Source organism: Orbilia oligospora (assembly GCF_000225545.1).
Source record: "Orbilia oligospora ATCC 24927 unplaced genomic scaffold scaffold00083, whole genome shotgun sequence".
In the NCBI taxonomy this organism is placed as follows: domain Eukaryota; kingdom Fungi; phylum Ascomycota; class Orbiliomycetes; order Orbiliales; family Orbiliaceae; genus Orbilia; species Orbilia oligospora.
The window spans coordinates 46,177-69,421 of record NW_011645640.1 but is presented as its reverse complement, the minus strand read 5'-3'; the positions used below and the strand labels follow the sequence as shown (position 1 = coordinate 69,421).

At 46.1% G+C, this 23,245-nt stretch overlaps 6 protein-coding genes across 6 annotated transcripts; 2 read left to right on the top strand and 4 right to left on the bottom strand.

Annotated features, from left to right (window-relative positions):
* Positions 1 to 304: 304 nt before the first annotated feature.
* AOL_s00083g16 (uncharacterized protein) lies at positions 305 to 3,734 on the bottom strand (the record flags this gene model as incomplete). Its single annotated transcript, XM_011125196.1, has 3 exons — positions 305 to 611; positions 709 to 2,669; positions 2,784 to 3,734. The coding sequence occupies 3 exons, from the start codon at positions 3,732 to 3,734 to the stop codon at positions 305 to 307; spliced, it is 3,219 nt and encodes a 1,072-aa protein (XP_011123498.1).
* Positions 3,735 to 4,832: 1,098 nt separating this feature from the next.
* Positions 4,833 to 7,417, bottom strand: AOL_s00083g15 (uncharacterized protein; the record flags this gene model as incomplete). Its single annotated transcript, XM_011125195.1, has 2 exons — positions 4,833 to 5,956; positions 6,031 to 7,417. The coding sequence occupies 2 exons, from the start codon at positions 7,415 to 7,417 to the stop codon at positions 4,833 to 4,835; spliced, it is 2,511 nt and encodes an 836-aa protein (XP_011123497.1).
* Positions 7,418 to 9,262: 1,845 nt separating this feature from the next.
* AOL_s00083g14 (uncharacterized protein) lies at positions 9,263 to 10,630 on the bottom strand (the record flags this gene model as incomplete). The annotated part of the gene is made up of 2 exons (XM_011125194.1): positions 9,263 to 10,352; positions 10,422 to 10,630. 2 exons carry the CDS (start codon positions 10,628 to 10,630, stop codon positions 9,263 to 9,265), a joined length of 1,299 nt encoding a protein of 432 aa, XP_011123496.1.
* Positions 10,631 to 11,523: 893 nt separating this feature from the next.
* Positions 11,524 to 13,173, top strand: AOL_s00083g13 (uncharacterized protein; the record flags this gene model as incomplete). The annotated part of the gene is made up of 1 exon (XM_011125193.1): positions 11,524 to 13,173. One exon carries the CDS (start codon positions 11,524 to 11,526, stop codon positions 13,171 to 13,173), a length of 1,650 nt encoding a protein of 549 aa, XP_011123495.1.
* Positions 13,174 to 14,202: 1,029 nt separating this feature from the next.
* AOL_s00083g12 (uncharacterized protein) lies at positions 14,203 to 15,309 on the bottom strand (the record flags this gene model as incomplete). The annotated part of the gene is made up of 2 exons (XM_011125192.1): positions 14,203 to 14,974; positions 15,044 to 15,309. The coding sequence occupies 2 exons, from the start codon at positions 15,307 to 15,309 to the stop codon at positions 14,203 to 14,205; spliced, it is 1,038 nt and encodes a 345-aa protein (XP_011123494.1).
* A 1,406-nt stretch (positions 15,310 to 16,715) lies between these two features.
* Positions 16,716 to 18,583, top strand: AOL_s00083g11 (uncharacterized protein; the record flags this gene model as incomplete). Its single annotated transcript, XM_011125191.1, has 3 exons — positions 16,716 to 17,376; positions 17,448 to 17,815; positions 17,894 to 18,583. The coding sequence occupies 3 exons, from the start codon at positions 16,716 to 16,718 to the stop codon at positions 18,581 to 18,583; spliced, it is 1,719 nt and encodes a 572-aa protein (XP_011123493.1).
* Between the last annotated feature and the right edge of the window lie 4,662 nt (positions 18,584 to 23,245).

Sequence of the window (23,245 nt, the reverse complement as noted above, 5' to 3'; positions counted from 1 at the left end):
ATGCATAAAGGTAAAAAAAAAAAATAGCTGTCATCCCATCTTTAAAAAAAAGCCCAACTTCGACATATATGAGGGGCTAAGGGTTATCTCCAGCTCCATCAGACGATCTTCCGCACTCTAAACCCAGAAAGTGGTCGTTATTTACCAGCTCTGAGTGATCACTACCCTCTGTCTTCTTCTGTTCTCCTTCTGAGCAAAAAGGTGTACTAGCTGACATCTAAAGGACGTTCCTGATACACCGTTCTACACCTAGTTCTAACACCGGATCTGCGCCAACCTCTCACCAAATCCCTCCCGCATTGTTCTAAAATGCGGTAGGAGCCGGTGTTCCCGGCGCAGTTCCCGGCATTCCACCACCGTTAGAACCAGGTCCTCCCGGCGTCCCAGAACCATCAACTTTAGGTCCCAGCGTTCCATTCAACATAGGACACAACTTTTTATTAGTTTTAATATGTCCGACCTGTCCACAATTCGCGCATTTACGTGTAGTACCCCCCTTAGGGGCGCCATCATCGTCCAGCCCGAGTTGTTTTCTCTTTTTCTCATTCTGTCGTTCACGTGCTTGTCTTCTTTCCTTGTTCCTCATTAGACGAGCGAGTTCTTTTTCGAGACTGTTCCAAGGTTTTAAAAAAATCAGTTAGCTATGGCCCCAACTAGTGAAACGACAAGGAAACAAAGAAAGCATGAGAAGGAAGTAGGACCACATACACTTTTTTCCGGTCAGCGTCAGCAGCAGCGTCACCAGTCGGCTTCAGATTTGTTATATCTTTCATCAGACTGTCCGTTCTAATCTCCTGACGCTTCGCGATGTACATAGAGATCACCTTAGGATCACTAATGACCTCAGTCTTCATCTCGTAGCTCCCATCCGGCAATTTGTACTTCCTTGTAATCCTCATCACTTTGTTTTTCGTATTCCTTGCCGAAAACCTCGAAAATTGACTGGCTGCTTCGTCATCAATAGCACTATTCGCAACAGCAGGCGTCATGCTTTCCGAATAAGGCGTGCGTCCATCATCAAGCCCGTAAACACCCTCTTGAGTTGCATCTTGTAGCTCATCTGGATCCAACTCTGGAGGTTCTTCAGCCTTCAAACTCGCTTCTTGCGCGCGCCAAATTTTCTCAATGGTCTCCTCGTAAGCTTTCTGCTGCCTAGCGACGTTATAGGAATGACCACCGAGTAATTTCAATGTCGCCGCATCCAACTTTTCGTCCACACTCTCGCCGATGGCTTTGAACCCTCCTTTCATGCTCGTCTTGATAAAGCTAAACGCCTCGCCTCGCCCTGTAGGATCCCCTTCGCCGTGTAATTGTAACATTGCCTTGCCCTGTGTAGCATTAATGAAATTCTTGGTGGCGATCCACGGCGCAAGTTTCTCCTCGGTGCTCATTCCTTCCTTCTCATCTTCCTCTCCTGCTCCTGCATCGGTTGCCTTTCCGTACCCGGCATCTTCTAGATACTTCACTCCGACCTGCATTGCATCTAGCAAACAAACACTCTCAGGTGTGACCATAGTCCTGATGTTTGCCTCGTCGGGGATCGGATCATCGCCCTTAAGATACCAATAACCACCTTTCTCACTCTCCCTCTCATTCTGGTGGGACATGAACTCTTTCATTTTCTGCCTGGTCTGGATTTCCGTATTCTCCGGGAAATGAGGCGCAATGTCCTTCACCGCAATACGATTGCCCTTCCTTCCGATGACACGATATGTAATCATCTTCATACGGTTCTTAGAAGCTGTCGTAACTTTTCGGGAGTGTGGACCCGGTACATCTGTTACTGGGAATGTCTGACCGACTGTAAAGATATACGGGATGGTTCGGAGGTAATAATATGCGCCTCCGCTGTCTGTGTTCCTGACTACTACAAAGTCCGTATTCGCAGGTGTGTGCTTGAAGATAGGCGCCCGGATCATACGATTGTAAAGTGCCGGGACTATTTCACCAGGCTCAATACTGCCAAAGTTCCAGAAAGGTGACTTATCCTGACTCATAAGAACTTGCAGTTCTCCAAGCTCGCACTTCGGACGCGTTTCATCGGAGTCCTCCTTTCGACGGTAGTAATTGATGACTCGGCTTCCCATACCAAAGTTTGAAAGTACGTAGGGATGCTCTTCCGAGTACTCGAACAAAATGAAGTTTGAGTTATCGGAAAGTGATAAACTCTTCGTATCGTGGAAAATTTCTCGAATGGATTTACCCTTCAAATGTTTACGCTTCAGAGTTTTACCCTTCGTGAACCGTATTTCAACTTCAGTAGGAAATGTGAGTCGCGGTCTATGGAAAGACCTCATTTCGGGCTTTCCGAGGACAGTCTTGTAGTACGGTGTCTGTAGACGAACGGCGGGCATGGTGTGTTCTATTTCCAAATTGCCAATCGTAGACCGAACCTTTGATTGGTGGTTTTCTTTGAGAAGGTCGTACGCTTCGTCATTCGATATATTATATCGCTGGGTAAGGTCCTTTTTGATCTTCTGTCGAATAAACTCGCCACCAATCTTTCTCGCCTTACGAGTGTCATCGGATTTTCTGACGTCGAGAAGGAGATATGGGTCGTTCGGATCAAGCTCAACCTTGATCTTTTTGTTTGGATCGAAGTCCAATAAGTCGAATTCAAATGGATCTGGGGCTTCAACACGCCTGAAAAGCTCACGGAGTCTCGCCTTCTGTGATATCCAAAGGGAGAAAAGGTAAAAAATGGTGAGAATGTAAGTTAGCTATCACCGCCTTTTTTTCTTCTTGGATCCGCCATCTTGGTTGACTCTCCGGCGTTTACGAACCTTGGCTCCTCCCTCTGTATCATCTTCGAACGGCGCTTTAGGGCGGATCCGTTTTGGTGGGGGATCGTTGGCAGCCCTATCTAAGTCTTCCTCCAGAACCGCGATATCCACTTGCCGTCGGATCTGAGTCTCCTTCTTGAATTCTTCTTCCCGAGCCTCCTGTGCTGCTGGAACGTCTGCAATATCCTCAATCTCGTTCTCGATGTAGACAAAACCTGCTCTTCGAACAGGGCGGTAGCTATCAGAACGCCAGCTAGCTTCCGAACTTGGTGCTATCTCCAGGTTGAGTTTGGTCGGGAATAGCGCCTTGGGTTGTTTGTCTGGGCGCATGGGGTAGTAGGCTGGCTTTGGAGGGAACATGGAGAGGTAAGGTAGGATGGCATGCTCCTTGAACAGCGGGAAGTACTCTTCGACCCTCTTTTTGGGCTCCTTGATCATCTCCGGGGGGTCCAGGACCGGAATTTCGTCACCGAAGTCACCAGCGCTAAATCCGGCACTTTGAAAGTCGACATCTCTAAACATGGAGTGAACGGCGTCTGTGAGGAGCTTGTCGTCTTGAGGAGGTAGAGGGTGGATCTCGTCGATTTTGTGATTCCCAAAGAGATCATCGAGAGCAGCATCACCAAAGAGGTCTTCGTCGGCATCTACCATTCTATGGTCAGGCCCTAGTAGGGGTGATGAAACGACATGACCTTCGGCAGCAAGGTCCATAAGACTGTTCTCGCTATCAGCGCTACCAGCCCGTTTTTTCCTAGCTATAGGTTCTTCGTCGGGCAAGTCATCGTCATCGTCACTAATGTCGCCAAAGTCGATGGCATCATCTGCCTTCTCTTGGTTTCCTCCGGCACCTTCAGCAAGGAAATTATCCAATATGTCCGGGTTTTCGAGAAAGTTGGCAATGGCTTTTTCCTCATCCTCTATCTCTGGAGGATTGGACGGTTTGGCCGACATGACTTGGGAGGTAGAGTTGTCTGCGAGGGAGTTTTAAGATCGTATAATGTGGCTAGTCTGAGCTACGTTGATTTCGCGCTTGGTTTGGGTGCGGAGGGTCGACGCGTAGTAAGAGGGGTGGTGGATTTGGCAGTGGGATTTTATAGTGTCGGGTATGAGCTATCGAGCCGCGTCGGGACTCTCTGCAACCGGTCGACAGACTACGAGAAACCAAAGTCGCACATGTGTAAGAACCGGAATTGATAGTTCACTGTGGTCGCTTGGTGGTTGGAAGGTGTAGGAGGGGAATATATAGCGATGGTGAGGAAGCTGTGGGTTGGTGGATGTTGGTGAGAAGGGAGAATGAAGGTGGTTTGAAGGTGCGTTTAGATCTAGTGCCGCCCCGACGTGCGTGGGAAGATGCGATGCTTGGCAATGCAGAGCCGCATTTAGCTCAACTGGCAGTGTAGAATTAACGACACTACTATATAATATTATCACAGTCTACATGCTACCTTCACAGACAGTCTCATCTTGTATTACATACGTATAGCTCAGATTCGTCGAAAAGAAAGCGCACTGGCACTATATTATTCCATTCCATTTCTAAGCGTCCAGCAGGTATCCACTTTATACCCCGATACCGATGTTTAGACATTATTCAAACCGGAACAGAACAAACCCGTAGAGAAATTCAAAGGAAAGAAAAGAAACACCCCCGCCCCCAGGCATACCAGCAATAATAAGAGAAGAAAGAAAAGAAAGTATTCCAGGTGTGGGAGGCGATGGTGGTGGCATCCAAAACTACTTTAGCTACTAATATTTGACGAAAGCCAGTAAAATAGATGGAGCAGTTTATAAAAAGGAAAAGCATCACGAGGAGGAAAATAGAACAAAAAAACATAAACTCCGTATATCCCTGACGCACGGCTTTTTTTTTTGCAACAAGAACTGAAAACTGTAAAAATCGATATGGTAGACCCACGTAATAAGAATGATTTCAAGGGAAAGGCGTGTCGAGGCCAGACTAGTAAAATAAAAAAAATCTTTGAAAAATAGGCTCTCGAGTTAAGGAACGGTATGAAAGGAGTTGACTATGATATCCTGGGAGAGTTTACCTCATTTCCAACCCGGTCTTAAATCGACCGATCCTGGTTTCTTACTGATTGGTGGCATTGAGAATCGCTTTGATGCAGGCGTTCTAGCAGACATCGGCGGCTCCGGTGTTCCACTTCTGGCGGAAGGCATACTTGTTGTCAGGGTCGGGATCTTGCTGGGGCTGTTATTCTTTCCCAGTGCACTTGATGGTCGGCCGTACCCGCTACTTCTAACGTGTGAGTAAGCTTTGCTAAAAGCCGACCCATTATCGTTTCTGCTGGTTCGGCCACCGCTCCCAACACTTCCAATAGAGTCATGGGATGGCTGTGATCTCATCGATGTTGGGGGATACTTCCTACTCGACGAAGGGGTAGGTCGTGTCGTGAGCGGAGACATGTCTCCCGAACGTGGGAGTTTAGATGGCGACGGTATGCCGGTGTCCATACGATAAGGACTTGGTTCGGTAACGGTAATGGGTTTAAAGTTATGCCCAAAACCGTTGCCAGACGTGTTTGTGGAACCGTTCCAGCGCGGTCTGCCGTCGTTGGAGCCAGGGTTCGAGGGTTTGCGGGAGAGTGTGGGTCGGTTTGGTGGCGTTTGGTAGGAGAGACGGCGAGAGGTGAGAGAAGGCGAACTTCCTCTGGAAGTCGTAGGGGAAAGCATAGAAGGATTTGGTGGTTTTGGGGTGTTTAGAACAGGTAATACCGATAATCTTCTGGAAGCTGGGTTCGGGGAGGCCGTATTTGGGGAGATCGGTGAATTCGGGACAGGAATTTGAGTCTTCAAGGAAGAAGCTCCAGATATGGAACGGAGGCGGGGTAGTCGAGAGTTTGCAGAGGGTGTCATGGCTATCGAATGACGCTTCATATTCTGCCCGGCTGCTCTACCAGTACTCCCGACGGAGCCATTCGATGACAATTCATCAGCGAAGTGAGAAGCTGAGGTGGAGACCGGGGTCGGAAGCATGTCTTGAGGTTGCGAAAGGTCAATTGAGGCCAGTCGAGTATCCAAATCCTGCATTTCCTGTTCGATGTTCTTCCAGTGGGCTTGAAGATCGGTGTGGAGACGAATGATCTCCCCGTTAACGGTCAGCCTATCTTGCATGCCTTTATTGACGATTCCGAGCACACGTTCTATCGCAGAGCCTGTGTGGGGGAAAAAAAAAAGGTTAGCTAACTATCTCGATATACCTCTAATCCCATGCAGACATATTACTTACCGTAGTGTGTTCGTTTTGTCTCGTAGTTTTCGACAAGTTTGAGGAGAGAGCCGTCAGTTGTGATGTTGGAGGCGTCTTGAGTGCGAACCTTGACCTTAAAGATGCTCCGCTCAACGCTCTCCATCATGTTGCTAGCTTGTTTTCCAGCGTTCCTGAATATAGCAACCCATTTATCCTCTCCGAGTTCTTTCTTCAAGACATCAGCGTCCTTTTCGAGATTTTTCCATTTCTTCTCAAGCTGTTCTCTTCGCATTTCCAAATCTTCACAAGCCGTCGGGAAAACTTCTTCGGCACGATACTGAAACTGCTGTATACGCATGGGAAGGAAATCGAGACTAGCTCGTAATGGTTGCATCCTGGCAAAGAGACCCAAGAGGGCAGTGGACATATCCTCCCTCTCCGGCGAGATCTTATTGTTTTGTTTCTCACCCTCGACTATGGAGGCCAGCTTGTCGATATCGAGGTTTTCCTGGGTATGGACTCTGTTTCGTTTCTCCTCGCACTCGAAAACACAGTTGATGCAGGCGTCGAGTTCGGCCTGGATATCGTTCATGATGGAGTTCCAGAGTTCGGTCCACTCCATGGCGGTTTCGACCTGAGCCTTGACACCGTGCAAGAGATCCTGAACCTCCTTCCATTGTTTTACAGTGATATCCATCTGGTCAATGACAGATTTGAGAGAAGGAGGCTCGACAGTGTTGATATCCGGGCGGTCTTGGATGGATTCGATGCTATCGACATAGACCTTGACGAGGCCTTCAAAGCTTCTCATGGCAGATTCGACGTCTCCAAGAGACTTTTTACCCTCGGCAGCCCACTCGACATCGTCAGAGGCGTCCATGCCCTGCAGGACGGTCTTGGCGGTCTGCATCCAGCGCTGCATTTGAGAGTAGGCGCTATCGAGCTTGTCGATGCCAGCTTTGGCAGAAGGGAGAGATGTGATTTCAGATCTAAGGTCGGTTCCGAGAGGCATGGAGAGGGAAGTGAGGCGCGACAATTGAGCAGCGAAGGAAGTGCGAGAGAGGGAGTATATTGAAGCGGCGCGATGAAGAGAGTGGCCATTATTTTTGTCTTCTTCCTCTTCAGAAGGGGGTCTGTATTCATCTTCTTGTTCTCGGTACGACTGGGCGAGATATCGCTGGAAGTCATCGCCTTCATCTTCTTCCTCGTAGTTGGAAACCTTCAGACTGGGAGAGTCGAAGGCAGAGGAAGGTGGAGTCAGAGGAGCATCCTTGGGAGGGGGAGGAGGGGGAGGAGTAGAACCACCAGATCTATGGTGGTGGTTGTTGTGGCTGTGGCTGTGATTGTGACCGTGGTTGTGGTTGTGGTTGTGGTGGTTGTAGTAAGAAGAGGCCGACCAGGCGGTATCAGGGGCATGAACCGACATGATGCCCTGTTGTTGTGTGAAAGCGACGTCGGCCTGCGATCGAAGGATAATTGAAGAATGTTCGGTGGTTTGAACGGGGAGAAAGGTTGAAGGTTGAATGTTGAACGTTGAACGTTGAATGTTGGTGGTGATAAATAAATAATCTCAAACTATACACAGAACAAACTGCCCGCTACTAGGTAGGTAGGTATATACTATTTTATACTTGGCTTGGAAGACAGGGGGAAGTTTAACTACAAAAGAGGCATGATGTTGCTTGCTGTCGCTGGTGTTACGGGTGACAGTAAGTATAAGTATAGTATACTGAATCTATCCACTCTAAATTAAATAGGACCGGTAGCTGATAATATAAAAGAAGGGAAAGGATTGAAGCGAAAAAAGAAGAAGAGAAAAGAGGTGGAGAAGAGAAAGAAGAAGAAGAAGAAGAAGAAGAAGAAGAAGAAGAAGAAGAAGAAGAAGAAGAGAAGAAAGGGGACCGAGGAAGAATGTCGCGGTGCTGAATTGAATTGAATTCTCCTTCCGGACATGTACCCGCAGACACTTTTGAGACTACTTCTTCCCAACAGACAGACAGACTGGGCAGTATGTTTTCCTGCACTCCCCCCTGTCTGTCCATTCGTTCATTTGTTCATTTGTTCATTCGTTCGGTCAGTTGCTCGTTAATTCGTTAGTTCGGTCGTTCATGCCCGCAATTGTCTTCTCTTATCAGCAGCACTCTCTCGATCTTGAAACTCTCAGGGCCTGCCACACTCTGTTTCATCACTGCACCACCACCAGATCGTGCATATTTACATTTCGACATTCACCCACAAATTACATACTATCTACAGAGCATAACATTCTCCTGGATAAAAGTCCATGTGTGACCTGTTTCATTATCTAACACGTATTCCATGATCTGATCGAAGTTAAAGCGGGGTCGAGTCGCGGTCGATGGGATGGGATCATATCATGGATCATATCATGGATCATATCATGGATGGGCTGCATACATATGTGATGTCCTCGTTCCCTCCCTGCTTGCCTGACAGCTACTAGCTTATATGTACTTAAGTACCTACTTAGCCATGATTTGACTTGATTTGATTTGACTGATTGCGTCGACCATGCAACTGCAAATGCAAATGCAAATGCCGGCTGGTCATCTGGCCGGGTTGGCGTTCGTTTCCGACCTAGTTCGTTTGGAAAAAGTAAAATCCCAAAACGGCAATAATACATGTCCACACCTCATCCAAGGTACCTATACAGACTACCTCTTGAACTATATATCTTCTACATTTTCTCTTATTATTTTAAAAATTGAAATTTGTTACAGACGGTTTATAATTCGATAGATGGTCCACTGAGTTAGATTGGGATCGCACGTGGCTGGCAGCGTCCCTCAACAATTGCATACCTTTTTATAATTACCGTCATGTTTATGGTTTCAACCACGCCATGCATGTCAATCACTATTATGTTAGATACCTTATAATCAATACTATCAATGACGAAGCATTGTAGCATTAATTTGGGATCCAAAATAAATAGATAAATATCCTTCCTGTTTTTCTTTTGTTTTGTTTTCTTTACTAAATTTTTAAAGTCAGGTTTTGGCAATTTCGGACCATTTCAATTAGTCTTGTATTAAAACGCTTCGCATTTCAATTACGAGTTGGTGCATTGCATTGCATTAGTTTCGATCGATACCACAGAGCTGCAGAGCGCATAATAATTCCCCTTGTGTAGACGCCATGCAACCTCGAGCTAATTGTAAACAATAACCCCCTATAAAAACAACCGTAGCCAAAACGCTAATACACTATATCGATAGAATGCGACAGAAAAAAACATCCAGGGTGGCGTCTATTCCGTGGATTCCAAACGCATATCGAAATCATAGTCCATAGGCATATCGTAGGGCAAATCGGGGTCATCGCGTAAATCCGAATGACTCTGCGCAGAAGTACTCCCATGGGCCTCCCAAATACCTCCTCCCAAAGGTGAAGGTACAAAGGTTATTAAGGCACGATTCCATTCAGTTCTATCTTTCCACTCAACTTTCCTGGTGCCCTCAAAATCAACTCTCTTCAAATCTAGACCTTCTTTTGCCCACCTTCGAACTTTACTTTTTAGGACATCACCGCTCATGAGTCCCCGTTGGGGATGCGTGGGCCACGGTAAAAACAAATACTCCAAACGCTGCAACCTAATTATTGAGGCGTATGGACCTTTCGGTATGGCGCCGAGTTCTCGGGCCCGGGAGTTCGTGGCATGGATGTAAAGCTTTTTGAGATTTGGAAATCTAATCGTAAGAATCTCGGTATCCGAGTCGGTTGGTGCAATTGGTTGGGATATTTCCAGATCTGTTATTCTTGAGAACTTTGATAGAAGCCCGACACTAATATATCCGTTGCTGCGAGATAGGGTGAGTTCTCCAAAATGGGCGTCTGTCTTGATGGCAAGCCCGCGGAGTTTAGGCGCATCTGCCATCGCAAAAATGGTGTAGTAGTATCCCCTGAGGCGACAAACAGGACTGTTGAAGTTCTGTAGAGGAGTATTGATCGATGGATGGAATAGCTTGACTGAGGCCAAGGCCGGTAGCGCCATTTGCGATGACTTTTTCATTGACTGTTGCCAAACATTTTTATCATCGATCACAGCTCCCAGCATGTCCTGAGATAACTTGGACAGCCCTTCGTAGAATACTTGATAGGCTCCTGGTGCTGAACCGACCTCGACGACATTGATTTGTAGGTCTTCCAATCTGCTGCTGCAAGCGATGACCCCGTCCAGGAGACAGATAAAAATATTCCTCTCCATGCATGAGGGTACTGAATATGATACAGATAGCTTCTTGAGATTTGGAAACAATTTCAAAGCACTGATTGAGCGACAGAGTTCATCGAGGTTCTTTGTAGATCTCCAGTCTCCAGGCCTCTTGAAGCAGACAGAGCTATCAGTTTCAAGATATATTCAATCAGTATTAGTCATTGGATTGCGGGGTGCTTCCGTAAGTACGTACCGGATTGAGTACCGTCCCTCTGCGCCCAAACCACCGTTCCTGAAGGCCTTGATAGCAGAAGCGTTCAAGATGATACCCTTGAATCGTAGTGGCAGAGCGAGATTGTAGAACTCTTTTGAGCAATGAGATAAGTTCCCAAGAGCCTGTTGTGGAAGGTTCTTCATAATCTCAAGCTTAAGCTCGATTGGGAGGTTACTGAGTGTCCCCATTTTGATTCTGGTGATATTATGACGGCTCTGAAATCTTTTGCTTTCAATGAAGACGCGATGATGATTTTCGGTTGGTAGGATGGTGAGGGCGTTGAGACTCGGAGACGTCTTCAAGATCTCGACTCTTTTTTGATGCAAAAAATGTGTTGTGTTGTGTGGTAGAACGGTGTGTTGTTGCGTTGTGTTTGACTCGGACAACGTCGTCTCAACACAAACCTACTCTAGACAACAACGTCTGCTGGTCTCTCCAAATCTTCAGCATCAACGCCCGACATTCAACCTCAACATCAACAACATCAACATCATCTCGACTTCGGGCTTCAAATTCAAAACTTCAAAACTTCATCGCGAGTCTAACTCCTTCAATCAATATCTCGTAGTCTCAAAATACCCGAATATTCAATGTAAGTAGTCATTTTTGTTTTGCCTTTTCAATCCGACATTGTTCCTTTAGAACATGCATGCATCCAACCTTCAAACAAAACTGCTCCACAGACACCACATGCTAACGCGAACTAGTTCCATCGCGAAACACACCATCCCTCCAAGCTTCGAAGCTTCAAGACTTGAATTCGCCCAAGCTACATAGACGAGAACGCGCCAGTCGAGCTCCTTCCTGAAATAATCCTCCGTCCTCGCCCGTACTACTTACTTGCTAGTAGGTAAACATCTAACCGTTCTGGACATCGCTCGCTTCGCCCCATCCGTCCAATCCCTCCCCCGTCGACCGGATTTCTTCCAAGTCTGACAAGATCCACCATCGACCTGGGTCACCCTTCCACCATACAGGTAGCCTCCATTGACTAGCTACAGGATCTAGCTTAGCCTTTTCTTTTTCGGGGCCGATTAGCTTTATTATTTTTTTTTAACTTAACCGCCAAAGGAAACCCAAAATGATGCCCCAAAACATGCAGTACTACTCTCCCCATCAAGTCCCCCCTCAGTACATGCAACAGCATCATCAACCTCACCCCCAAATGATGCAGACTCCCACTCGCCCTCATCCGCAGCGTGGCCAACCCACCCCGGCACCCCACTATGCCATGGGCCCTCAGATGATTCCCCAGACCCCAGCTGGTCCATCGACCGCTAAGCGCCAGAGAACATCCCAATCTATGGCCTCTGCCGGTCCGACCAACCCCATGATGGCTGCGGCAATGGATTCTGTCGAGGATGAAGAAGATACCTCGCGTGGCGACGTTCTCGACCACATTCCTCCTAGAGAACTAGCCACTCAACGCTACAAGCAGCATCATGAATGGCTCGAACAGGTTGTCTCTAGCACTCATAACATCTCCAACATCGAACCGGGCTCAATCGGAATCGAATTACTCGGAAGCTGGCTGAAACCACTTGTCGAAGGCATCTTTGAGAAGGATGGGAAACCCTCCAATGGCCAGTCCCTTCGCGGGGCTGTATCATTAATGACTGAACGTTTCGATAAGAACCAATCCGACCTCAATGCCGAGATAGAAGAAATGCAACGAAAGCACCAGTTGGAACTTCAGGCCTTCGCAAAAATGAAGCGTCTGGGATATCTTATCAACGAAGTCCGATCCATCCCTCCAACCCCGGATGAGATCAAGTACGACTTGGTCACTCCAGCACCAGCGGACCCTTCCCACCAAATCCCCAACGCCCGCCCACTAGATGCTATCATTCAAGAATTCGAAACAATGTACGATTGCAAGGTCGTAGATCGCGAGATGGTTCACGTGATGAACCCTCAACCAGAACTCGCCGAGTATGAGGAACAACAGAAAACCGCCCAGGCTGCCCAGGCGGCCCAACAGGCGGCCCAGCAAGCCGCAGCTGCACAAAAAGCCGCGGCAGAGGCTGCTGCTGCTGCAACAACAGCATCGGCAACAACCTCTTCTTCCTCCTCCGCAAACAATGCCGCCGACAGCAACGGTCAGACGGACCAAAATGCCGATAAAATGGCGGGCGTCGCCCAAGTTGAAAGTACCTCCTCCCCCGATACCGCTAGGTACCTTGTCCCCGTGGTAATTCAGAAAACCAACCTAGGATCCCCTCCTCCTGAAGGCGCCCAACCTCCCCCCGTAGCCAACGCCCCGGCCAGTAATAGTACCGAGGATACACCGATGACAGATGCTGAACCTATCCCTGCGACTACCTCCACCTCGCATGCATTGCCGGTACAACCCCAGACACATGTACAGGCACAGGCACAAGCTCCTGGTAGCAGCATCGGTACACCAGGCCTGTCGCCATTCGCAATCCCATCGCCATCGCCAGTCTTCCCAACAGGTCCTAGCTCTCGAAACCCAACCCCGGGTCTTCCAACTCCTCTCCCAGCAACCGCAGAACCAGGCAAATCAGCCACTCCGAACCCATTACAGCAAGCCTCGACACCTGGAAAACTAGAGGAGCCACCCACAGTCCCCGGCGAAGAAAATATACTCGAGGGTATGACCGGCGGTGACGACGTGGATGACTTTGATTTCGTTGGGGGTGGTGGAGCAGCAGCTGAGGTGATGGACCTTCTTGGAGCGGAAGAATCGTTCACAGATCAGTTCATGTAGAACAGTAATGATACTCGTGAACGGAACAACCCTTTCACGGAGAAAAGTAAAACTCCTTTCATGGGGTGGTCTCAAGATGACCTATTGTAGGATCCTTTTCTCCTAGGAGCCTTCAGGTTACCTTGATCGTGTTTTGCTCACGCTTTGTTTGTATTTCTTTCGACCCCCACCCCCCCTACCGACTTCCTATGTGTATTAATAAGATCCTGACTCTTCCCTCCTTTTTCTTCTTTTTTTTTGTTGTTTTAACTTGACCTGTGGAGTGTGGAGTTTCACTTTTTGTTTTTGTGACTAGACGGTATCATCTGTAGCTATGTCTAACCCTTTTACATCTATGTGCGGAACTTAGTTAGAAAGATAGACAGAAAATGATTAAATAATATTTAAAACTTGTCTTTAATTCAATCGGATCCGCTATTTAAATTTATCTAGGTGGGTATATGTATATATAAGTAGTAATTACGTAGATAACCCTAGCTTTACAACGACCAGTTGGCTAGCTTCCGTATATATACATATCGATAGTCAATTGAGGTACTAGCTAGACCGGTATCACACGTGCATGCGTGCACGCGTACCATTTTAAACTTCATGAATTCACCGCAATAAGATGTATCAGGCAAAAGGTTCATATCATTTCATGTATGCTTTTCGATCATATCAATACCGCTCTTTCTCGAGAGCTACAAAAGACAAAGGAGGGAGGAAGGGAAGGATGGAAAGAAAGAAGGCTAAAAGAATCAAAGAAATAAAAAGGATTAACAAAACCGTAGCGACGCCGCTGCGAATCAAGCAGTGACGGAGTTCCCAGAAAAAAAGAAGCTTCCTATAAAAGTTTTTTTTAAAAAAAACAACCCAGCAGTAAAGAGGTCGAAGGAAGTCATGGAGGTAAACGCCAGGTCCAGGAAAAACAAAAACTAAAATAATAATAATAAAAGAAGAAAACACCGTACCATCCCTCCAAAACACAATATTCGATCTCTTAAGGCCCCGTGAACCTTGGTAATAGACATATAAAAAAAAGGCAATCTAAACGACAACCTCCTGCTTCGACTCTGCAGCATCACTTCCTTGAAGGTTAACCTGCTCCCCGTTCGCATGGCCATTAACCGAAGAAACGATACTAGTATTAGCCAAACTGGGCATCGCTCCAGCATCCAAACTAGCGTTCGTAGGAACCTCTTCTAACTCCAAAGTCCAATTTCTCAAATCCTCTTCTGCATCCGCCAAAATCTGCCTAGCATCGCGTTCCAAATCATAAGCGGGTCTAGCATCACCAGGAACGACAGGAGTATCGTCAAGAAGCGCCAAAATACGTCTCGAATGTTTAGCTAGGATCTCCTGCTTCTGGGAACGTTCAACCACAGCTGCGAAATGTGATGCATAAGCTTCCTTCAGCTTTTGACGGGTAACATTGGAAAGTTGTGCTTCCGCTACAAGATTCTCCGCTTCGGCTCTAACCAACTCCTGTTCCAACTGGACTAATTTCGGGGATTGAGGTTCTTTGTATTTGAGTCGTTGGATTTCATCTGTGATTTTGGCACGTTTGTCACGACTGGGTTGGACGGAAGCTTCGACGTTTCTAACGGATTTTAGAACGGATCTGAAGTCTTCTAGATTATGAGCGTATGTAATTTCCAATTCTCCAAGTTCGGAGAGCATGACACCGATTTTGTCGGAGATGTCGGAAATAGCGTCATCATTTGTAGAGAGACCCCAGTCGGAGAGCTGGGCAGCGATAGAGATTTGTTCGCGGCCGGCGGAAGTGTGGGCACTTATGACGTGGTTTTCGGATTTGATTCTTTTCGTATGAATTAGTCTTATGGCTTTTTATACATGTTATCGGATTTATATTCGGTGGTTAACGTACAAACGGTAGAGCTTCTTGGAGAGTTCAGGTTGGGTGCTAGCTCTCATAGAAGCGAATCCGAAACGACGAGTGGTACCGCCACCGCCAGAGTCATTGCCCTGGTGGGCCTTCTTGGAACGGAGGGAGAGAGAACGATTCCTTTTTTCGGGAGTATTAGCATATTTGGTGAAGAGGCCACCGGGAGTATAGCCTGGAGGATATTCGGCAGGTTCTGTGCGTCTCGAGAAGAATTTGTGGGCGGAGTATGGAGGGGGGAGGGAAGTCATTTTTGTAGAATTTATTATTAAAAAGTATTATAGTGCGTATTAAATGGAATGAAATAGATTGGAATTTGGATGGGAAGAAGAAGAGAATGAAGGAGAGAAAAGAAAGACTTACATGGTTTAAGTAGACAAGGACGTTTATAAAGAGGTCTGAAACGGGGCTGTAACAGACGCGTGGTGAGTAATACGCGTGCGATGGGTTATGTTTAAACGTTTGGCGATTTGATGGATTCGATTCGATTGAAGGGTTGATGAGACGGTGGAGATGGTGGTGACCAGTCGTTTGCGTTGGGCGTGGTGGTTTCCGCGCCAGATGAAACAAGTCCGGGTACTGATCCCTGATCCTGAGTGGACGTCACTTACCGGCTGGCTTGGCTTAGCTGGCTGAGGTTAAATATAAAGATATCAGCAAGCAAGTCGGAAAAAAAGGGGATTTAATATGATATCTGTGAACGAGGCTCAAAACGATGGAAATGGAAAGCGGGAGAGGAAGGAAAAGAGGGGGATTAAAATGGATTAAAGTCTCCGGGTCTGTTCGACGCTTTATATACAATACAACACCGCACCAGCCATATACATTTTACCTACCACACAAATGTACCAGATGGTACGAATGATATAATGGCGAATGAATCCTTGATTTCCGGAAAATGACGACTTGCGGAGTCGCTGAAAACTGCGACCGTCCAAAATGAAATCAAATAGTTCAATCTAGACTCTTAGGCTTGTCGAACAGAACTCTTGAACAGATATCATGACGTCACGGACGACGTTGACAATTGCCCGAACAGGGCGTTTCCTAATCCGGACATCCAACACTCTCAACACCTTTTTGAATGCCAAGATGTTCGTGTCGATGTTGATATTGTTGTCGTCGCCGTCTCCGCCTCAAGTTTTTATCCTTTGGCTTCAACCTCAACTCCATCGCCATCACGATCTTTGTTTACACCTTTGTACGTTTACACACTTGCACTCCCCTTTTACCACACTAGCCGAGAGTCAGACGTCACGTTGTTGATTATTTAAGGACCACTCCGTCTCCCTTCTTGTCTCCTTCCCCATCACCTTTATCTAGCTCACTACGCTCTCAAGCTTCATCAACATCTTCTTCAAAGCTATCATCAAATCCACAAACGCGTAAGCACACTAGTCCTCCTCTTATTATTTCTACATATAGCTTCTTATTCTATTCCCCGTCTGTTCTTCCGTCTCCTCTGCTCCTCAAGTACTTCAAAGAATCTGAATCGCCATCATTGTTTGCTCGTTCTTGGTCACCAACACGGCCACCAACTCTTGAAGCTAGTCATTTTTGACCTCGCTCTTCTTAGGCTTCAAGTTTCTTCTCGTTTGGTTATCCTCCTCCCTTCAACTCCGCTCCTCTTTCAAGCTATCCGCAGAATAATCTCAAAATGGGTAAGCAAGATACCTTAAAACATTTCCCTGATAACTCGGAGGTCCTGGTCATCCAGCTCGGTTCTCAATCAGAGAGTCAAGCCATACAATTTCGTCATGGCGAGTTTTTGTTTCGGATCAAACAGACTATTGGTCTGTCTATCGTCAAAACGGCAGATGACGCCATTGAGTTCATCAACACCAAACATCCAGCGTTCATCCTTGTCGTAGACTCGGAGTTCGCCAATCCAGCCTACCGACGCCTACAAAATGAAGTAGCATTCATCGTAGAATACGGTGCTGCATTCATCATGTGCGGGGAGTTCCCTCGTACCGTCGACACGGAAAAATTCAGACACATGGCTCTGAACGCGTTCAACCTCGGGTGGGATATCGGACCAATTCACAAGGGCAAATTCGAGCTCCATAAAACCTGTGATGTTTTGGATGGGATTCATCGCGCTTCAAATATCGGGATGGAGCTACAAATGACAGCTGTTTTGGTAGGTCGTGTGGATGATAGGTCCCGTCTCTACATCTGCAAGGAGTTTGATCAATCCCAAGATAATACCTCTGCCGCTCTTGCTTTTGAGAAACGTGGCAACGGTTACTTTGGCTGGGTTGGGGATACCAATGCACTTGGTGCTATCCACAATGTGATTTTCAAATTCATCGACCGTAAGTATCACAAACCCCTTTACATTTAACTATTATACGTTACAAATCTTGCTGACCCCTTCACGTCACAGTTGCTGGCCCAAATTTTAGAGCTGGCCGCCTTAGAAACCTTCGTCGCGGGAGGAACATGCCGCAAGTTTGTGGCGGCCGTCCGGCCGGCCACCCTAGAAACAATAAGGCTACACGTGCCAACAAACCTCCACCTCGTCCACAAGGTCCCTGTGATAATTGTGGACGAAATTTCACCACGCAAACTTGTTTCGACTGTAAGATCGTTTTTTATTGTAGCATGAGTTGCATGAATGCCGCTAGTCGCAAGCACAAAGAAGTTTGTGCTGCCCACAAGGTTACTCTCAGCCAGGCCATTGAAATGGCAGACCAAGGTGACCCAATGCCTTTGGTCAGAGAGCTGGTCATCTCTCCAAAGGACCACCAAGAGGTATATACATATATGTGTTTCATATTTGCCACATGCCCAAAAAAACTGCAATTGCTAACAATCACATTGTTATCATAGGTTTTAGAACGCCTGATCGATTGCTACCGCTTTCGCATCGAGGACCTAAAGAACATCTCTGGTATTCGAGCCGGCTGCTACCGGGACTCGAATACGGGTGATGTTCACCTGGAAGAGTTCGTCAACTTCCTACGCCAACTCCAACGATCGAATCAGCCCGCCCGGCCTCCATGGTGGGAGTTGGCCTCCCAGGTTCAATGCGAAGATATGGCATGCAACCATATCATGCGCTACTACATCGGGAATCCGATTGATGAGGACGAGGTCGTCGCTCACTATGGCAATAAGCTAATGCCATCGGCTCTCAGAGCCCTCAGTGACATCCTCTACAACGGCCCAGTCCCTGAGCGGACGGAAGACCCCGGGGACGAGGGGGACAACAATCAGATGGCAGGAACCGATCCCATCCTAGGCCTGGATGAACTTGGCCAATGGGAGCAGGATTCTAGCAGCGGCACCGATGATATCGATAGAGTCCTCAACAGCCTCAAGCTTGAGGACCCGATCAGCACAGTTGCTGTTATCGAAACTAAACAAGAGTCTCGGGCTCCAACCAGTCCTAGTCCCCCGACTCCCATGGCCCCGCGACCCGGCCCAACCGCCCCCGAAGCTCCCATTCAGCCCCAGGCCCCAAGGAGAAAGAGAGAGCCAATCGTCCATGTTTGGGAGCCACCCACCACTCCTAACTAGAGCTAGCCGTCTTTCTTTACTATTGAATTCTTCGCAGCCGACTACATCCCATGTTGATTGAGCGTTGTGTTGGCATTTCCGGGCGCATTTTGGAGTTACTCTCTTCACTCTCAAAAGTTATCATCGTTATCGTTATCCTTTTTTTTTTTTTTTCAAAAATAAATTAACAAGCGAGATCTGGAAGCAACAGGCATTTTATGGATGTCTAACTTCTGCTTCCCGGGCAAACCCTTCCACTTCATTAACTCTTTGCCCTTCTTCTTCTTCTTCTTCTTCTTCCCTTTTACTCCTTTTGCATGTATTACTAGGCCATGGTCATGCGCCGAAATGATTCCGGTATATTTTCGGGAATCAAAGACAGCGCACCTTGACGTTAATTATTCAAATGATACTTAAGTTGTTCTCTTACTTCCAAATCAAACGAGGAGATCGTAACGACATGCACATATGGTTGGCTGTCATCAAAAGGCAGCATAGCTTATCGTAGGAGTTCAGGAGTTCTTCTTTCCTTTCTTCGTTCGTCTCGAAGAAATGTGATGCACGACGTCTGTCATGTTTGCAGGTTGCAGGAGCTGGCCTTCCTTCCCTTGTGCATGAGCAGAACTATGGCCAAGTCCCGATCCAATTGTTTTTCACCTCCTTCGAACTTCTCCACGAAAACAAAAAAAAATATTTGGTTGAGGGAAGAGGATGAAGAAGAATTCGAAGAGGGGAAATGGAAGGACAGGCATCTTGCTGGCAGATGTGCTGTGTTAATATATGTTTTCGTCTGATGGTTCCTTTCCCTGCCGGCGGATGTAGGTAATATATTTTTTTAAGCTTATCTTTCTGCACCGCAGACCGTTCTGCAGCTTTGTTGAGAAGAAAGAGGAGAAAATGATATATTAAATTAAACCCTAGATCCCTAACGACTTTTTTTTTTCAATGTATGTATATGTACTATGTAGATTCTAACTTGCTCTAGTAGGTGCGGGAACCTGGTCGAGTTTTCCCTCAATCTTTTAATGTATTTTTGTTCGGTGCTGAGATATCACTTTTTGATTATTATTTTTACGTTCCCGCCAAAATATATTAAATTCCGAACTTAGCGACTGTCCAAAAAGTCGATTACCTTTTTTCCCTGTTCGCCAGTTGTCACATTTTGTTTTTCAAGGCCTTAATTGATTTTTTTTCCCGTGGGGATCGATCGAATGTATAGCTCTGGGAGGGAGGAGGGAGGGTTCCCCACATCTAACCCTGCACGTGCACTAACGCCCCCTCCCCTCTCCCCGGGTAGACACATAAAAACCCTAGCACTGGGATCCCGAGGGTATGTTCCCCATGTCGATGTCTGTTTCTTATCACACCTGTAATCACACTGCATATGCCGTCCAACGACAGACCCACTTCGAAAAAGAGGGTGATGATGATGATGATGACGATGATCATGGATTGCGATCTAGATGTATTGATGTACGGTTCCAGCGCATCAAACAACAATCACCCGATAGATAAGTCAGTAAGTCAGTAGGTAATTATTATTTAATAACTTTAACCCTAATCCTTTTTACTACAGAGAATCCTAGCTTTTTTTATTGCATTGCTTTAAATTGGTGACTTGTAAGTACATATACATCCGATTCTAACCTTACGGTACCATGGCTCTAGTGAATATAAGGGAAAGAGAGAAAGAAGAAAAAGATACAACTAAGTAAGTATATGATGTGGCAATCGTTTGCTGGCTGGCCCGCGCGCGGTCATGAAGTGTTTGATAGCGTTATTGAATTAGTTTCGAAACTAAACCGCTTTCTTTTATTTTGCGGCTTTTACGCGATTGACGGGTTCGATCGATTAGAATTTGGGAATCCATCAATTCGAGTTCTTCAGCCTTTTGATTTTTGATAGCGCGATCGATTATGCGGTTTTTTCCTTCCCGCCTAGATTGATGTACATACATAAATCTGTGGATATCGATGCAAATGATTGATCTGTGTATACTCAGCGGCGTACCTGTACATGGCTCTCGTGGTCAAAGCCGGTCGACGCCATACTACAAGAGAATAGGAATCACCTGCTTGCCAGGTTTAACTCGCTTACACCTCGATCCGAGAGGGGTCCGAGGCTCTCTCTCTGTCTTTTATGTCTCACCGAGGAAATCCAACGTTTGACGACACTTCAAGACAACCCAAAAAGAGAAAGAGATGGATATCTTACGGTGGTTCCGGGTCTATCCTCATTTGGATTCTCTTTTCTCGCTCGACATATGATAGGGAAATGATATAGTAGAATCCTAGGAGTATACATACGTGTACAAACTATCATCGGATGTTTTTTTCCTTCCCTTTTCCTTGCCAGCAAGCACACGAAAACTAAAAGGAAGGAGATGATGCTATGATCGATATCTAATGTGATCTTCTTTCAAGAGATCTAGATACTCATACATCCCTCTTTCACCGGGCCCTGTGGGTAAGTACCTATGCATTGTACATACTTTCCAGCTGAGAAGTGGATACATCGAATTAAGAGAGAGAAAAAAACACTCCGACTTAACCCATCATTTCTCTTTTATCGGTTCAACCTAACCATTCCGTCTGCCAAAGGGGATACACACTTTGTGCCGTGTTCGCTAACTAACTAGCATATGGTAAGAATATAAGCTGATCAAAAGAGACACAATAGTACACCCTTTCTTACTCCATTAAGAAAGTAAACTCTTAATTATTAAAAACTAAGCAATAAATAGAGGGCGGTAGTATTTATCTGGTTTAGGTTTTTCTTTCTTTCCTTTTCCCTTACTAGAGTTGGTAGGTCAAAGCTTTTTTTCTTCCTCTTGACTTGATCAGGAAGAGGGGCGGTGTTTATGTATGTATGTCCATGTACGTCCTTCATGTACTATGTAGCAGTCCAAGTGGGGTAGAGGAAATATATAACCCAGTATAGTATAGTATAAGCTGAGTAGGCTTAACTGGTAATGGGTTATAGCGGGGTGTATTATCATCTTTATCATGTTTATTTTTTTTTGTTCGGAAGGGGAAAGATTCCGTATAGAAAAGCAGCATAAAATTCGAACCACGGGCTTACTCGATATATAACATTAACTTCAAGGAAATGAATTGCCATAGCTATTTTGAGTAATAAATGTGAATAAAGGAAATGGAAAAGAGAAATGTCAATGTTAATGTCAATGTCAATTGTCAATGAGAGGGTGGCGGGGGGGTGGTTTTTAATTAGAAAAAGGTGCGGGAAAGCCATCACCATGATATCAGCGCTTACCCGCATTATAACAGAAGGGAAATTTAATGAAGAAAGAAACAAAAATCACCGGACCTTTTCCCGTTCTACTGTACATTATACCACCCTGCAGATATCAAGAATTCAGAAACGGCCTTGACAAACGGTCGGGGAGGAGGGAAGTCCACTTCCATCGAACCCCATTCCTCGATTTTGCTGCAACAGCACTAAATTAACCCAAGTATAAGGCACCACCATCATGGCCATGCACAAGCAGGTTTTTCCAGTCCTCTCTAGGTCTGTCTACTAGGGCTAGAATACACCCATTTCAGCCCAAACTCCCGTCTCAAAAAGCGGAGGGTAGAGGCAGAGGGGGATGTAAGCATGTATACCTAAAGAAAGAGCAGGCTAGACACACAAGTACTTTAAGTGGGTAAAAACTATTCCTATTCGACCTCAAACCGCATAACATGCCTTGCGTGATCCCCGGATATATTGTGATCCAATAGATTAGCATCGATTGCGGCCGTGCCTGATGGGGGGGTTTCCCTCCCTCCCAAAGGAGAGAAGAGGCGTGGTCTAGACGGCCGGCCCTTTCCAGCTTTGCATTGCAGGAAGATAGGTACTAGATACATACGTACATACATACATGTATGTACAAAGTACCGACGTCCTTCCTGTGAAATCCGGTCAATACAGTCGAAGTTTTTATTTATTGATTCAGATGTATGCGGCTATGGTCTGATGTTCGACTATGGTTGATCAATCTAATGTAGAAAAATGTCTTTGAATACGTCAATTGTAAAAAAAGTATAACCTCGGGGTTGAAAGTCGTCGAGGATGGGAGGAGACGGTATTGATCTTCCTCAAACCAGGGTCTTAGAAAGGGTCGTTATCGTCCTTCGAAATCGGGAAAACTAGTGTCGACAGATTCAGAGACAGTCTACGGCACTAAGCAAAAGAGGTGTATACATGTGCACAACCATTTTGCGATATTTTTATCAGTGGGACTTAGTATTATGCAATGGTAACGAGAAATTGGGAAGCAAGGTCAGAAAGTAGACCCTATCCGGGTTTGATTCAGGATCAATCGAAACTAGTATAATATAATATAGAATGAAGAAAGAAAGTAAGAAATTCAGCAGTTTTGTGTAGCGTACGAAGCTATAGTATATTGTATGGAAAGATCACAAGGGCCAGTCTCGTTATAACAAAGCGTGAAAACGACCCTCCAGAACCAACGAAAACCTTAAAAAGAACCCCTTCCTCGCCAGAATGAATCAGAAAAAAAAAAGTTCAGACGCCGTTTTTTTGATGTGGATGAAAAGAATGGAGAATTTTAGAAAGAAAAAAAGGAAAGAATTCTGTAGAATAAAAAGAAAGGTTATAAACAGGAGACTGTAGAGACTTGAGACCTTTGGGTATATATTCGAAAAAGAAACCGCTGGGAAG